This window comes from Labrus mixtus, chromosome 8, assembly GCF_963584025.1.
Source record: "Labrus mixtus chromosome 8, fLabMix1.1, whole genome shotgun sequence".
In the NCBI taxonomy this organism is placed as follows: Eukaryota; Metazoa; Chordata; class Actinopteri; order Labriformes; family Labridae; genus Labrus; species Labrus mixtus.
The window spans coordinates 11147394-11163929 of NC_083619.1; the positions used below are offsets into that span (position 1 = coordinate 11147394).

Sequence of the window (16536 nt, forward strand, 5' to 3'; positions counted from 1 at the left end):
AACAGGCTACTCTATTTGCAGAAATATGCCTGCAGATTATAAACAAAAGTTGTTACGTTTTGCTTAAATTGCGCAGTCTTAAAGGTTTCCAATTAACCAATTTACGCACGCGTCTTGTCCGGTTTGCTGCCAAGAATTGACACTTTTTTAGAGTCAGCACTGTAACACTTTCCAGATTGTAACATTTTATTGGGGTATTTTTAATCATGACTTCGACCTAAATATGTATAGGTTTGGAGAATTTATTTGGGCATTTGCGATTCAGACGTTCATTTTATATTTTGAAGTGAAATTAAGAACTCACTGCTGTTTAAGGTTTAAACATGTTAATGGAAATGATGATGTAGCCACGTGACCAAAGCAGTACAGTCCAGGTCTAATTTGGTGACATTTGAAGCCCTTGCACGAGGACTCCCCAGTTTGCAGGATGTTTTGCTTCTGAGTGCTGCGGATTAGAGTGTTTGCACGCCAGAGGTGGTCGAAAAAGAAAGTGGGTAAAGTTTACTCTGCACACCCTGAAAAACGAAAATGTCCTCGCCCACATTCAGACGGAATAGTTCCCGTGGATCTGTGTGTGGAAATCGGGCATCATTTGAGTGTAGTGTCCGTCGCCGGGGCTCCAGCTGTTCTTACTTTTCCCCCGAAGACTTAAACGTTAGCCTCAATCAGCCGATATTCACAATAACACTTCGGTTTCTGCTGGCGATAGATCTGTGGCTGTCCAAGCAGCTCGGGGTGTGCGCATGTGAGGAGGCTTCGTGGGGCGGTATACGGCCCCTGGTGCGCCTGGTTGAGTTCTCCGGGCATGTCATCCCCTGGATCATCGGCACTGTATACACTCTGCTGCGGGGAGAGAGTGTGGAGGAGCAGGAGATCATGCTGAATTTAGCCCTTGGTGAGTTAATGTGTTTCCATGATTTGGATGAGCAACAATGACTTCAGTGTAAAGGGCACTAGTTTGGATACCTGCAATTTAATCATGAATAATTAGTCTTAATATTCACCCAATCGGTAAATTAAAACTACCGCCGTGACAACATAATCAATTAAAAAAAAACATTTTGATGTAAGAAGTTAAGCCATGACAATATTTCATGCTTTTCTTCTTCGCCCTATATTCGCCACAGCGCAAGGAAAGTTGCAAAAATAAACTTTTCAGAATGTAACAGTCTTACATTGAATGCAAAGTACTCGTTATATGCTACAATATTAACTTACTTTTTGTACAGATTTCTGCTCTACGGCTTTTTCATAGATATCACAAGTAACACTAGCTGTTCACAAAACCGATGCGTAATTACGCACGGCTATGTCGACATTTAAGTAAAGTGTGTGGCAATCAACAAGTGTTTTTCTTCTATCCAAAAGTGTTAATAACTAATTAATAACCACAATAATACAGGCCAAAGACGACCCTGTCCATCCAAGTGTGAAATTATAAATGTATAGAGCTGCACTGCTGCAGGGTGTTTGTTGGTCCACGTGAGCGAGAAACAACAACAACGCAGCCATGGAAAGTTTTCTACTTTGAGCAGCAGCTGACAGCAGCTGTGGTCAGAGAGACATGCACGCGAGACGGCTGATGTTTAATTAGCAAACTGGACACTACTGTACTGACTGATAGTTTTAAGATTAAGTCCTTCTATTATAGCCCACTGTATAGTGCACTGTGCTGTGGTTAAATAGAAGAACTATTTTTGGCATACAATCGCCTATAGTACACCTCCGTGATGTGTAAAAACCATAGACTGTAAAAATAAAAAACGTGTAACACCTCTTAAAGCTAGAAGAATGAGAGTCTAAAGGGGTCAATGGTATAATTTCATTTCTATTGAGATATTTAATTCTGTGTTGCATTGTTACCTTTTAATTTCTTAAAATGTATTATCATTTTTGTTGCTTAACAAGAACAAATCTCAATCATGACTGTGCTTTTATGTATCATTTAAATAATCAATTAATTGAAAAGTCTTTACATTTTGGACTGTAGGTTGGATACATGAAATATGAAGATATCAACACTAACCAAAGGGGTCTGTAACACCTTCTAATATGATTGCATGATTAATGTTTATAGGGTGAAAAACAAATAACAGAGTTATGATTGACAAATAAGATATAATCCCTTAATTATACATTTAGGGTTGCCAGGTTGTTCCAAAAAACACGTTTTAATTAATGACTATCAACATTTATATCTGCAGGTGATGGCTTATACAAAATCTGGAAAGTCTTGATTTTTTTCTCCAATCCATGACAACTATTTATTTCTCTCCATTATTTGCAAATAACGGGCTCTAGCCAAGGCTGTTCTTGTGCTTACAACGGATCTCTATTCGATATAAACACAGGATACGTGTGCCCCGACAGCTGTACTTGTAGACCTTTTGTGAAGGGTGTCTCTGAGCTATTACAGACAGTTCCAAACAAGTCATTGACCTGTATGCACCACTATGACTAAGGGATTTTTGGTAACATTACTAAAGCCAGAAGATAGATAAGAAACTGTTTCTGAATTATAGCCTCGAATTAATTACAATATAAGGCAGTTGCTGTAAGGGGAATAGTTTGCATGTGAGCTGATTCCCTTATTTAAATTTTACATTGTCAGCCTGATATACAAACAGAAAACACTATTTTATGTTCTCTCTTTCCCCCTCACAGCTCTGCTGTTGGACCTGCTGTTGGTCAGAGTTGTGAAGACTGTGATTAGACGTCGCAGACCGGCCCAGAACCGCTCTGAAATACTCTCCACCTTCTTTGTGGAGCGATACTCCTTCCCCTCTGGCCATGCCACACGGGCAGCCCTGTGCGCCCGCTTCCTCCTTGCGCAGCTTGTGGATGAAGCCTCCATGCGGTTCCTAGTGGTGGGTTGGGCTGCTCTTGTTAGCCTGTCTCGACTGCTGCTTGCACGACAGTATGTGACAGATGTGGGCTTTGGCCTGGCTATGGGGTACTGCCAGTACAGTCTGGTGGAGAGGTTGTGGGTGACCTGGGACTGTGTGCAGGACCTCCTGCTCATAGGACTAAGAGAGAGACTCAACAGGGCTTACAGCAGACTGTGGATGGCAGATTGGAAACACTTGATTTAATGAACATGTGTGTTTATGTGTGTTTAAGTCAAAGTGTTGGGAAATTAGTAGTGTGAGTGTGTAATACAGAAATGTCATTCTGTTATAAACAGTGAACTTCATTAATTTTTAGATTATATTAGAGTTACTTCAATATACTTTTATTTTGTTAAAATGTGTCAGTTTTTATGCATCTTTTTGTGTTCTTTTTACTGTTTTCTTGAAGAATATAGTGGATATAATGAAAAGTATGGCCATGATGAACAGGCATCTTGTTTGCACATGGCGTTGATGATATATAGAATTGTTCTTACAATGCTGTAGCCAAAGCTGAATGTAGTTTTTAAAAATAAAAAGCCAATTTGCATTTCATTTAAAGAGTTGTATCCATAGACTGTAGATATTAATGGACAGAGCCGTAGTGATGTCACCCATCTATTACTGCATGGGGCCCTGGAGGTAATCGGCAGCAACTGCCATGCTGGAAATCTCAGCTTTCAGACAACCTAATGACACGCTGAGAGCTGGAGATGAGGCGTTTTTTAGGCCTCCTGAAAAATAGTTACATTGCGCCCACCTGCCAATCAGGTCAGGCTCACACCTAATTATTCATAACTCGTTTTATTTATAAAATCAAAATTCATGTGTTCAACCCCCCTACAGTGTGTGCCCATGAGGATGATAACTAATCAGACCAGTATCGTGTTTCGTACCAGGCTGTTATGTTAATTTCTGCTGTGAAAATGGCATTTTTGAATGTGATGTGTTTGTGACGTCCAGGGCTCTTGGAGCTAGCCTCTAGTGGACAGTAGAAAACTGCTTTTTTTGGCACTTCAGCATTGGCTTAATTTTTTCAACACCGGAGGTTGCTGCTTGGTTGTATCTTGTAACACAAAACTACTTCCATTTTTTAGTAAGTTTCCAAGTTTAAACTACTGTATGAACATGACAATGGAATTCGGTACCGGTCCCTGGTAAAGTGAGTGGCACAATGCTGTTGGTTTATGTGGTTATATGTGAATCAATTTTGTAAAGGTGTTAACACTGTTGTGTTAGGAAGTCAACCCACACTCAAGTTTCCATCAGTCATTACAGCCAGCCTCTTCATTCAGTGCTAAAAATCAGATACCACCTTTGCAATTTCCAAACAAACCAATGAATGTACAGAAAGTTGTGTTTTTTGAGGCCTTGCTTTTGAACTGAGAAACCAGAGTAGAAAACTTATTTTGCAGTGGCCTATAATTAAAGTAAAACGTCACAAAAGGTATTCAATATGCAGATACAAACAGCTGTCCACAGAGGGCAGTGCATCACAAGGGTGTAGCAGGTTCAGGATTTACGGATCATGATACAGACTACTGGGCCTGGGTCAAGCACCAGGTACTTCTCATAGTCAAATCAAACATAGAAGCTGGTTATTTCAGTTAAAGGCGAGTTTTCAACAACAAAAATGAGCAGCTAGGCCTATAATATTTAAATCTGTAGGTATCAGTTATCAGCATTAGATTGCATAGCACAGGCTAACAAACCACCAAGAAAATAACACAATTATAATGTATTGTAATACAATTTCTATCCATAAAATTATAAAAAAAATTAAGAATCCATAATTTGTAATTGAAAAGTTAAGTTAATGTATCTAGGGTTATCTATCTGTGTCAATGCTAGCTTAGGCTGCTATGTGAAGGACGGTACACCCACCGTTCAGATGCTGTTGCTATGGTAATTAATTGGCACACCATATTGTTCTTCAGGGTAACAACCTCATCGAGCACAGGTGCGTAGTTGTGCGTAGTTTACACATAAGACAAGAGAGCTTTTAAACTGTCACACCGTTTATGAACATTTGTAAATATTTAATGTTTCTTGTTAGGTCGCGGCGCTAGGTTAAGTATGTCCCTGAATTTACAGATGTCCAGGAGCCATAATGGAGAAGGCGCTATGTTAACTGCACCCGGCTTTGAATGAATCCTAATATGGGTAAGCTAACCACACAAATATGACGATGGGTAGGCTACCCTTGTTAGCCAGCTAGCCTACGGTACAGTTCACATTGTTATTATTAAGCCTCCATTAGGCTACATGATACTACTACAAGTTGTATTTGATCCCCTCTTGCAGCCAATATTAAGTCAAATGATTAATCTAATTTATCTGTGTTATAAATCAGACAATAAATAAATCAGACAGACAAACATTTTATATTTAAATGATATACAAACATACAAATAAAGACACAATACTCACAGAAGAGCCAGCATAAATGTGCTGTTCATCATTAATAACTGGTTTTGGATAACTCAATTGCAAAATAAATGTATGAAAGAAAAACAAGTTTATCATTTTACATAAATAACTTTCTTTTAGATCTTTTATAAACAAATAGCAAAAATATTTCCAATTTAAATCCCGACTACTATTTGATAATGAAACTGTTATATGACTATATTTCAGTTGCTAGATATTTTTATTTATGATAGTAATAGAAAAATAGAATTTAAAGATAATCTCAGTGTAATGCAAATGATTATACGTCTTATTCACAGTCCTTTTTAACAGCATTATCTCTCTGTCGTAGTCCCCTTTAGCTTCTGCCCTGATTGGCCCGTCCAAGTCTGATGTCATAGGTAACCATGTGGAAGTTGTCCCAGGCGTGCAGCTTCCTCTGGGCGTGGTTATAGTCTACCATGCTGTTGTACCGGTACTTGTTCTTGAAGGGGACGGCTACAGCTCGCCCCTCTCCTGTAGCTGTGTCAAACACATAGTTGATGGTGGTGTTGGGTGCTGTGTAGCTGGCCACTGTGTACAGACGACCACATACCATGAAAGCGTTTGCCACTGTGTTCTTCCTGATGTTAGTCTCCCAGCTTCTCTTTACCTCAAGGCTCTCGGGGTCCAGCTGGGAAATCACAATTGCACCCTTTGCCTTGCTGTTACTGTAGATCGCCCACAAGCCTTGCTCATCCGCTGCCAGGTCGATGTCTGTGTAGCCGCCCCAGGAGTACGGGTACTGACCATGGAAGCCGGCATGAGGCAGGTCTGAGCGTGATGCCAGTTTCTCGGAGGCCAGATCGTAACGGATCAGAGTACGGCTGCGCCTGCGCTGGTAGTAGAGGGAGCCGCGGTACATGGTTGCCCCTGTGCTCTCCACAGGCTCAGGCAGGACCAGGACCTTCATTGGAAAACCTCGGGAGAACTGCTCCATGTCCTCATATGCAAAGAGCTGACGGACGTCTTTGCCCACTGCGTTGATACGCCAAGCTGTCTTGTTGGTGTAGAGATCACCCAGTGGCTCGGGATCCTGCAGCCACACTCCGTACTTCCCTGTGATGCTATCAGCCTTCTTGTGCATCACAGGGTCTCCCACTGACTGCAGCTCGCCACAACCTGCAATAAAAAGGGAAGTCAAATATATGATATTTGTTACATATTTGGAGGGCAGTTATATACACACATCAAGAAGTTGTAGGGAAATCAGAACAACAGATTCAATGATAAAAGGCCAGCCCACATTCATGCCAAATTCATCACAATTTTACAATACCACCCAGTCCCCTCCATGTATAAAATGATCATGTTCATCAAACGAAAACCCAAACGGTATCACAATTTTGTTATTTAACTATTATCACATATTTGCAATGATTTGGCATTAACTATGATGATTTGAGCAGCCACAAAATCATCTGTAAATCAAGTTACCTGTGAAGTTGCCCTCAGGAAAGAGATGGGATGCTGGAACCTCTGTTACCTCAGCCTTCATCTCTTGGTAGGCACCATTCCCAATATCATATGCAGGGTCTGAGAGACACAGAGTGAAGGAGAACTGCATTAAAGAATGTAAAATGCTACAAAATACTCAAGACTGTGAAGGACCTTTGATAAGAACATGTCTAAATAACCACAATTTGACATAAACCTGAAAGAAAGCCACTGTCCATATGCAAAAAAAGTCAAAGTTTTCTAATTTATTGACCTCTATAACCTTGCTTTTGCTCTCCTAAAAATGATTACACTTCAATAAACCAACATGCATGAGTGACAAAGTCATAAAAGAAGAGTCTGTGTTGCAAATTCCAAACCCCTCACTCAGCCTTGGACAGCTAAACTGCAGCCTGACCTCATGCCCCCTAAGTTCTTTCATATCCAATGTCAACAACGTAAACATCATCAATAATGAGGAGCCATAACTTGCAAATATCCAGAAAATAATTTGTTGTTTACCTGTTATCATCCCTAAAGGAAAACTTGTTGAATGCCCAAAATAAATCGCCTCTCTTTTAGGTCCAGAGGTCTGTTAACTAAACTTTGATTTGTGCATGTTTTCCCTTTACACATGATGATGTACATACCACTTGCAGGTCTGTTTTCACGTGGATTCCCTCCTGAGATGTGTGTCTGCTGGCAGGGTTTGTGCCTCAGACTCTCAGCCTCTGCACTCAGCTCCTCAAGCCTCCTCTGCAGCTCCTGGATCTGCCTGTTCAGCTGTTCCTTGTCCTGCTGCAGCTGGTTTCTTTCCCCTGTAACCTGTGTGAAAGCTTCCTGAAGACCCTCTTCAGTTGCTCCGACCGCTGTTCCTGCACCTCCGTCCTCTCCTGCTATCATTCGGCTGACCAGAGCCTCCAGCAGGGTCAGTCGGGACAAAACTCCGTCCACTTCTGGTTTCATGTTGTTTCTAGAGCAGCTGGACTCTTCTGGGCTGGCCACGGTGAAGGTGTATTGGCAGTGCCCGGCTCGATCATTGGTGCGATGGAGGGAGGCTCGGTCTTGGGTCTGGCTTAAGGTGGACAGGGTAAAGCAGGAAATACACAAGAGAAACACCTGGACCCACATATTGGAGGGTCAAAGTAAGTTTTGATCTTCTACTTTGGGAAAGTTTCTCTGTTTCAACTTTGTATCCTCCTCACTTCAGTAGAAACAATCTCCGCTTGATTATAGATGTTTTCTTTCTGCTGTTGGCTTGTTTCTCTGAGTTTCTTTAGGCAGGGCTAGCCAGTGTCTGAATCACAGCAATGCTGAGAGTGGGATATTTATACAGTTAACTGTCAGAGAGAGGAGGGGACTGGAAGTGTGTTGGGTGGGGGGGAACATAGCCAGGGGTGTGTGGAGTGTTTGTCCATGTGTGTCTTCTATTTGGTGTTATTGGGGGTAGTTGTGCTGAAAGGGACAAACAAGTGAAAATCACATAGTATCAGTGGAAAAATACACTTGTTTTTTCCTGTACAGAATTCTTTCATTGTGCCTCAGCAGTTGGTATGTCTTTGCAGGTTGTTTTGACTGGACTGCACCTCTTTATGTGTCTACTGGCTGTCCCCTGCTGCGCTGTTTACTTCCTCCGTAACTGATAGCTGTACTATTAAATCACCATATGATTAACATTAAACTCAGTTTATGGCCCGGGCACTGAGTGATATCAAGGCTCAACAGTTGAGGCTCTGAACCCACAGCAGGGCAGGATGTCTGGCACAGGAGGATAGGCTGGAAATCTGGCTAGGAATGGAGACATGGTGTGGTTGTCTTCTGTCCTTCCTACCAAACCCATATTAAAACCACATGTAGCCGTCCAAGCATGGAGACGTTTTTTTTTTAGGATTTACAATTATATTGCCTTTTTCATGTGTTCATTTTTTACATTCAAACATACAAACAACTTGTAACATTGTACAGTTGTGAGATTGCATCACTGCATAAATAGAAATAATAATTACAAAATGCTACTCGTATGACAAATAAACTGGTCAAATAAAAATATATCACAGTCACTGGATTACATCAATGGGGCAAAATTTAAAAAATATAAACACAAATTACCAATACTTTGGCACATTTGTTTCTCCCTCTCTGTGCTGTGCTCTTCTATACAGTATTTGTAACTATAACAAGTAAGAATTGTATATGCCATACAGAAAGGTGCAGGTGTTTTACCTGTCAGTTTCTATCATTGATACCTTTTTTGGAATTTTCATGTAAAACACTCACAAATCCAGTGGCGATTCTGGAGTCTGGTGACTTACTCCTCTTCCCCCTTTTTACCTGTTTCTTTTTTTCTCTCCTATAGAGCTAGAATTCCTCCTCATTTTTCTTTGTTTACTTTCATTGACAAACTTTGGTTTTCACTGCAATAATGCAATGCTTAGCAGGGCAACGAGAGTGAATGCTGTCAGATGGGGCTCCTTAGGGAGGTTTCCTACTGTTGCTGCAAAATTTTCACATTTTGGGCCACTGCTTTGGTCTACGTTTGTGAGCCCTCAGGGGACCCCTACTCGCCTGGGGTCCAAAACAGTTGCCTACTTTTCTTGTTGATAATCAAAAAATGACTTAACTTTGCAGTGGTGTAGCAGAAAAAGTCCAGTGTCCACAAAGCCATTGGAATTCATTCTCTGTGCAACATAGATAAAGTACATGTTCCAAATTTGATGACAATTAATCCAGACGTTATCAAGTCATCACATTTAAAAAACAATGTTAACCTTAGGGTGGCACTACAGGAAAGTCAGGGGATCACTACAATCTGTAGGCTTAGTTTTCATGTGACCAGGAAGTTGTACAACATTTTATAGTAAGTAATTCAGTCATTAATTCTGTAGAAATACTTGTTGTTGACAAAGGTTGGAGGACTGATTTACTGACCAAGAGACTCATAGATCGTCAACGCCAACCCCATGCAGTCATTCATTCTACTAGCACAGCTTAAAACATGGCTTTAAAGATAAGTAAAGCATTTATATATTATTTTACTGGGCACATTACTGAAAACAAACCCTTTCTTTAAATCAAAGTCATGCTGTTTGTCTCTCTTTTCTCACTCTATAGGAGACTTGTAGCCCACCTGTGTTCCAACTGTGCATGTGTCACGTCTGGGACTTTGTCTGGTTCAGACCTGGAGAGAGGAAAAGAACATTTATCACCAACACAAGTGTACCCATTGTAAGTTTGCAAAAACATGTTTTGGTCTCCAAGGTTGTAAGCCTATTTCTCACATCTGTAAACTGGTAAAACTTCCTCTACATTTGTCTCAACTACCTCTTTCATTTGTGTTTTTTCTTAACCAACATGATGTTTTCCATGAATAACGTGAATATTCCATCTTAAGTACCAACAGCATTGAGCCTGTTTACCCTGAAAGGTAGCTCACAGTGCACATCTGTGTTTGGTCCCACAGGCTCAATACGTTGCCTAGTTAACCCGTCCGTTTTACTACCTATGGAAAGTCACCGGTATTCCACAATGTTTTTACCACTGAGGTGTGTTTCCTTACGTAACATAACGACTCAGGCAACCTGTAAAAAGCGAGCAGAGGATGACAGCGGGCACACAGCGTTTTACAAAGGCATTCCTCCTAAATGCTCAAGCAGCTCTCCTAGGAGCAGGAACTCAGTGTTTGTGTGGTGGATATGACGATGGTTTGCACAATGTGTTATAGTCCTTTGGTCACTCATGGGATCACTCAGATACTGGGCCACCATGTGCTATTGCAACTTTCAGATACACACTTTGTGTAGCACAAAGGTTTTGTTTACCAACTCTAACTTTAGCCCTAACATTTAAATATCCAGTATTTCCCCTTATATTTTCACTCCAGTAGATTTAATCTTACGACTAGACTATTGAACAGTGTCATGAAAACTGGAAGATAGCCTAGTCTTTAAATGCTCACACTAAGCTAGCAGCAATCTTAGAAGCCATTACCGATCGTCCGAAGTTGTAAAGTCTCTGGGAGTAACCAACAACTTTTCAGGGTTTCTGCGCTTTAAAGCAAAAAGGGAGTTGCTGTTGAGAAACGACATATTGAAAGAGATTGTTAGCTGCCTTTATATGCAGGTGTCTGTTTATAGAGATTAACTTACAGTAAGTATAATTGTATTCAGATTGCTGCCGATGGTTTACACTTACGCCATTCTGCCCCTTTTGCGCTTCATGTAAAAAGTTTTACTTTATAAATCTTGTGCCCATTGAAATGTTGGTTGACGACAATATTTGCACGACAATAAATAAGGCAAGCTGTGAGTCCATTATACTTCAAAATCCCAGTCTTAAACATAAGCTAATATTCTGTATACAGGTCTAAAAGAATAATGCTGTTTCAGCTGTTGTGATTATAAATGATTAGATACAGATGATTGATTTTATCAGATGAAGAAAGGATGACAAATATTAGAGGCCTGTGGATATTTTGGCAGTTTTCTCAAAGTACAAACCCAGAATCCTTGGCAGTATTTGTGTTCCCCTAGTTTAACTCAGAAGGGACATTCTACTGCTGAATAAGTTTAAATATGAATTTAATAACATTATGCAACAGGAAACAGAAGGAGGACTGTTTGTTACATTGACAGAGCAGAAGAAAAACTAAACAGATGAGAGAAACAGTGCGAATGCCGAAAGGGGGACCGTTTTAAAAAAAAATGAAACGCATGCTGTCAGAATTGTTTACTTGCGGCCACTGCACTCTGATTGGTGATTTACAGGATGTTATAGAGCAGGAAGGGAGGCTTTGAGTCACTGAGACACTGTCAACATAATTTTCCAGTGGCCCTCACAATCATTGGCCCCGCCAAAAATGCATTTACAGGTGTGAAGTGTTGCATAACGTGTGTTTACTTGGGTGCCAGTCTGCCTTGTTGATGCAGACTAGAAGAATTCCTTCACAAGGTTTAACACCCTCAAACACAACTCCTACCTAAATGTATTGGTGACATTTTTACATGTCGCAGTGCTGGGCTAGAACTTAACATTTCAACTGAACTGTGTGTTTAGGCTAGTAGGTCCTCCAGCTCAAATGAGTCATGGTGTTTGACGCACAGGGAGAAATTGATTGTGTTAAATTGATTTACATTCTTAATTCTGTTGTATTAAATTGATACATTGGAGTACAGTGTGAGATGTTCCAGAGAAATGCATTAAATTGGCCTTCTTCTGTCTGCTGTAGCTGTGAGGATATAATCACAGTAAATCACACGCCTACACACTTGAAACTTTGGCCTCACAGTAGCACAAAATGTGTTGTTTGGTCTCTGACAGCTCAACGTAGGTGTTACACCAGAGGTTCTTATTACTGATGCAGACATGGCAGCAGAGTGGCATTTTTAATACACAGTCATTGTCTTATATCTAGTCCCGTTAACATATGCGCTGCACTCCTGAAAATGTCCTGACATTGTCCAAGTTGGGTGTTTGCGTGAACACAAAGAGCTAAATCTGTTTAACTCGACTTCATGCATTTTTGTTTCCTGCCAGCCCCCTGGTAAGATGTTTCCATGAAGTCTTGGTGAGCGGATGTGTGAATGCAGCCTGTAATGTTCTGAAACATTCACTGAGAGCAAGTGGGCGAGTTGATTCTGTTGTTCCCGTTGAGGAGCTTCACTGCATTATACTCTATACTGTTACCTGTATAATGGTTTATACTGTTGTGTTTGTATGGAAACACATTTTACCGGTTGTTGTGATATCAACACAGACACATTCACCATTGCAGAGGATTCCTTACCATCCTGCAGGTGATACCAAGGCGCACGCTCTGATTGAGAGTTGAGAGAGTGCATGAGAATCTGACAATTTCTAGCTGTGAGTGAAAGGTAAATCTGGAAAATATGAGGACCTGAATGTCCTAGGATTGTCTAGAAAATGCCTGGAGTTTATTTGTCATAACACACCTGCAGCTTCTTTGGCATTTGTTGTTCACTGTAGGTCATTCCTGGGTGAATTAGTCTTTTACCCCACAGGAAGTAGTGTGTTGTGTTAGCAACAGATAGCTACACAAGAGCTAGCATTGTCAATATTTTGCTAATCTTAGTCTTACATGCTAGTATAAAAAGTTATATAAACTATAAAGGGGCTGAATGCTAACACTAGCGATTACCCAACGGTAGCCTATGATAAATCAAATGGGTTTTTTTCCTCTCAACTATGGCCCGTTGTGCCTTCAGATTTTCTCTAATCATAGTCTTTTCGATTGCGTGACAATCCAGAAGTGGTGAAATGATCATCAAATTGCCCTCATTTATGCAATTTGCAGCCTGTAACAGAATAAATCAACATGGAAACAGCATCAAAGATCCCCACCCTGACCCTATCATTAGAGGCAAAAAGGCTGCTGTGTGACTGTGGTGACTTATTTGAAAAATTGTTTCTTTTAGTTTCTTGCCTAGAGGTAGACGGAAAGATTTATACACTTTCATATTCACTTTCATATGTTTTGAATCTGGACTGAAGAAACAATTTTAAACGATACGTGTAAGAGTAACATATTAATCCTTTAACACCTTTAGGTTAGTATGTATTGAACAAACAAGGTAAAACCCAATCCACAGTATTTTACTGGTTAGACATGCACAATTTAAAGGTATAAGTTTTACTTTGACAATCAAAATAAAGTTAGTAATGACTGATAATATGTCCAATGTATATCGGCACTGAAAACAAAGTGAGATGAGAGACATCCACCAAAGAAATACATTTTGACTTTTTAATGGCTCTACCATGAAAGCCAAATTTAAAGGTAATCTATTATGCAGTCTATACTGCAGTAGTGGACCAGTAGCATCACTAGCATTGAGCACTTTCACAGCCAATATGTCCTCAATGTCAAAGGTAAAAATTATAGCCTGATTCATTACTAGTAAATTAAACTGGAATTAATGAAATTAGATTTGTTTGAAAAAAATATGACCAACAAAGTGATGTTTGCCTGAGAATGCTTGTATTTCATATTTCAGCGCCCTGAGTATTTCCCTTTGAATCATAATGTTTGTGTGTCTGTTTCTTTGTGACATTGCGTCATCTAATTACACAGTGTTAAAGTATTGGAATTCCTGTTCATTATAATTCCAGTAATATCTCTTCGAGCGTCACCCTTCAGGCACGTTGTTTTTTTTATAAGTATGGGTTTACAGGATTCCACTGGATCTAATGTGCACATTCAACAGTTACAGTAAATTCCTCTTTTCCTACCTATGACACTAACTGCCTTTCCATCTGTGTGTCGTGATGTTTGTGACTGGGCTGTGTAAAGGTGTGCATTACGTAATGGGGCCAGTGTTTTCCCCCTATTGATGACAGTTTAACAACAGCCCTTCTACTCTGCTGCAAGTCAGGCTAAGATTTAGAAGCTATTTGCCAAACTTAGTAAGAGAGAAAAAAAACAAAGGGAATTCTGAGCCATAAATAGTTTGCAACCCTGAACAGCTCAAACATCGGCTTGTTTTCATCTTGAAATAACATTTATTTCTCCTTGTCAGTGTTCTCAGGTAATGTCATTTGAGAAAAAAAAGGGCAGATCAACTGAATTCCTTTATTGTAAATAGATTTAAATCTGAAATTGTATCCAATTCAGCAGATGCCGCTATATATCAGTTCATGACTTCTTCTGGGGTTCTGTGGAAGACAAAACGGGGATCTTCCTTCAGCTAACGGTTTGTTACTGCTCAAAGCGGACACAATAAGGCTATATGTTGGACTCGGACACGGTGACCAGACAGAACCATCCTGTCCAAACACAGCGCTGCAATGAAGCATGGGTAATGGATGATTCAGGCTGATGATGGAGTGGCGCACTGAGACCAACATGTTGCTAACTACTCTCCCTGGACTACCTTTGACCTTGCGCCAATAATTTGTTTTCCAACAGCGCTCCACCATCTGTCTCTTATTCATAACACACTCACACAATGACAAACAAATGCACACATGCAGTTACACACAGAAGCACAATGTCCTGCGTTTCATTTTAACAGAACTCACGTGCCTGGGGAGCATGTTTATTTTCACACTGTACACTGTTCACCTGTAAAACTGTATATTAGACATAGGCAAAGCTAAACAAACTATACAATCTCCACATAGATATTTCATTAATTCTACTTTTTATATTTGCAATAAAAAGAACTAAAAGGCAACAAAATATAAATAATAATAATAGTATGGAAATGTCTATTTAAATGTCCTAAACCCTTGCTTTGTTGGGTTGTTTATTTTTGTATTCATGCCACATAAAGTCTGTAACATAAAATGGGATACTCTGCAATTTAAAGCTTTTATGTTTGTTTTTTAGCACGTGTTCAGTCACCTAACACCCTGTTAACTAACATCTGTATTACTTTTACAACATGTAAGTTACTTCTTTAACTTCAGATATACTTTCTGACAGAAGTTTTATGCTTCAAATCCAACCTGAAAAACATTCAAACCCACTAAATCAATAAATTAGAATAATCCTGCATTGATCAGGTGACCCTGTCCTTCTCAGAGGTCCCTGAATCATCCTTGGATCCTGGTTTAATGGTGTCTGTGCTAAAGGGGAGCAGGTTGCAGTCAAAGGGACCACCAGGTCCTGGTCTAAAAACAGAGCCAACCTATATTTTAAGCCTTAAATACTGAACTTGAGACAAACTCCTCTGTCACCCCAGATACCTCAGGAAACACAATCTTTGGCAGGACATAAAAGGGATGCTTCAGAAAGAGAGAGAGAGGTGTTGATGTCACTAGATACCCATGCCAACACACCCTGTCCCTCTGTCAGGTAATGTCACAGAGGTCAAGCCTGAGGTAAACCACAGAGATCTAGTCTGAGAGTTAATACATCTGTGAGAGTCATGATCAGTTCAGTAATTTAAGACCACCATACACTTCTACAGTGGAGGAAATAATTATTTGATCCCCTGCTGATTTTGTAAGTTTGCCCGATTTCAAAGAAGTGAGAGGTCTATAATCTTTATGGTACTTTTAATTTAACACACAGACAAAATATTTTTTAAAAAGTCCAGAAAAAAAACATTACATAAAGTTATAAATTAATTTGCATTTGATCGAAGGAAATAAGTATTTGATCCCCATGCAAAACTTGACTTAGTACTTGGTAGAGTGACCCTTGTTGGCAAGCACAGAAGTCAGACGATTGTTGTAGTTGGTCACCAGGTTTGTACACATCTCAGGAGGGATTTTGGTCCACTCCTCTTTACAGATCATCTCCAAATTCTGAAGGTTTCAAGGCTGTCGCTTTGCAACTTGAACTTTCAGCTTCCTCCACAAATTTTTTAAAGGATTAAGGTCTGGAGACTGGCTAGGCCACTCCATGACCTTAATGTGCTTCTTCTTGAGCCACTCCTTTGTTGCCTTGGCCGTATGTTTCGGAATGTTGTCATGCTGGAAGACCCATCCACGACCCATCCTCAGTGCTCTGGCTGAGGAAAGGAGGTTCTTGTCCAAGATCTTACGGTACGTGGCCCCATCCATCGTCCCCTCAATGCGGTGAAGTTGTCCTGTACCCTTGTAGCAGAGAAACAGCCCCAAAGCTTAATGTTTCCACCTCCATGCTTGACGGTGGGGGATGGTGTTCTTGGGTTGGAATTCAGCATTTCTCTCCCTCCAGACACAACAACTCCAGTTTTTGCCAAAGAGTTCAATTTGGTCTCATCTGATCACATCACCTTCTCCCAAGCCTTCTCTGAATCATTTAGGTGTTCATTGACTT

General features: G+C 40.3%; 2 protein-coding genes across 2 annotated transcripts; one reads left to right on the forward strand and one right to left on the reverse strand.

Annotated features, from left to right (window-relative positions):
- The first annotated feature begins 77 nt into the window (after positions 1-77).
- Positions 78-3449, forward strand: LOC132978916 (polyisoprenoid diphosphate/phosphate phosphohydrolase PLPP6-like). Its single transcript, XM_061044274.1, has 2 exons — positions 78-895; positions 2665-3449. Exons 1-2 carry the CDS (start codon positions 529-531, stop codon positions 3090-3092), a joined length of 795 nt encoding a protein of 264 aa, XP_060900257.1. The 5' UTR covers positions 78-528; the 3' UTR covers positions 3093-3449.
- A 1807-nt stretch (positions 3450-5256) lies between these two features.
- LOC132978917 (myocilin-like) lies at positions 5257-8086 on the reverse strand. Its single transcript, XM_061044275.1, has 3 exons — positions 7424-8086; positions 6774-6872; positions 5257-6458 (listed from the first exon to the last, which is right to left on the reverse strand). Exons 1-3 carry the CDS (start codon positions 7902-7904, stop codon positions 5656-5658), a joined length of 1383 nt encoding a protein of 460 aa, XP_060900258.1. The 5' UTR covers positions 7905-8086; the 3' UTR covers positions 5257-5655.
- Positions 8087-16536: the final 8450 nt, after the last annotated feature.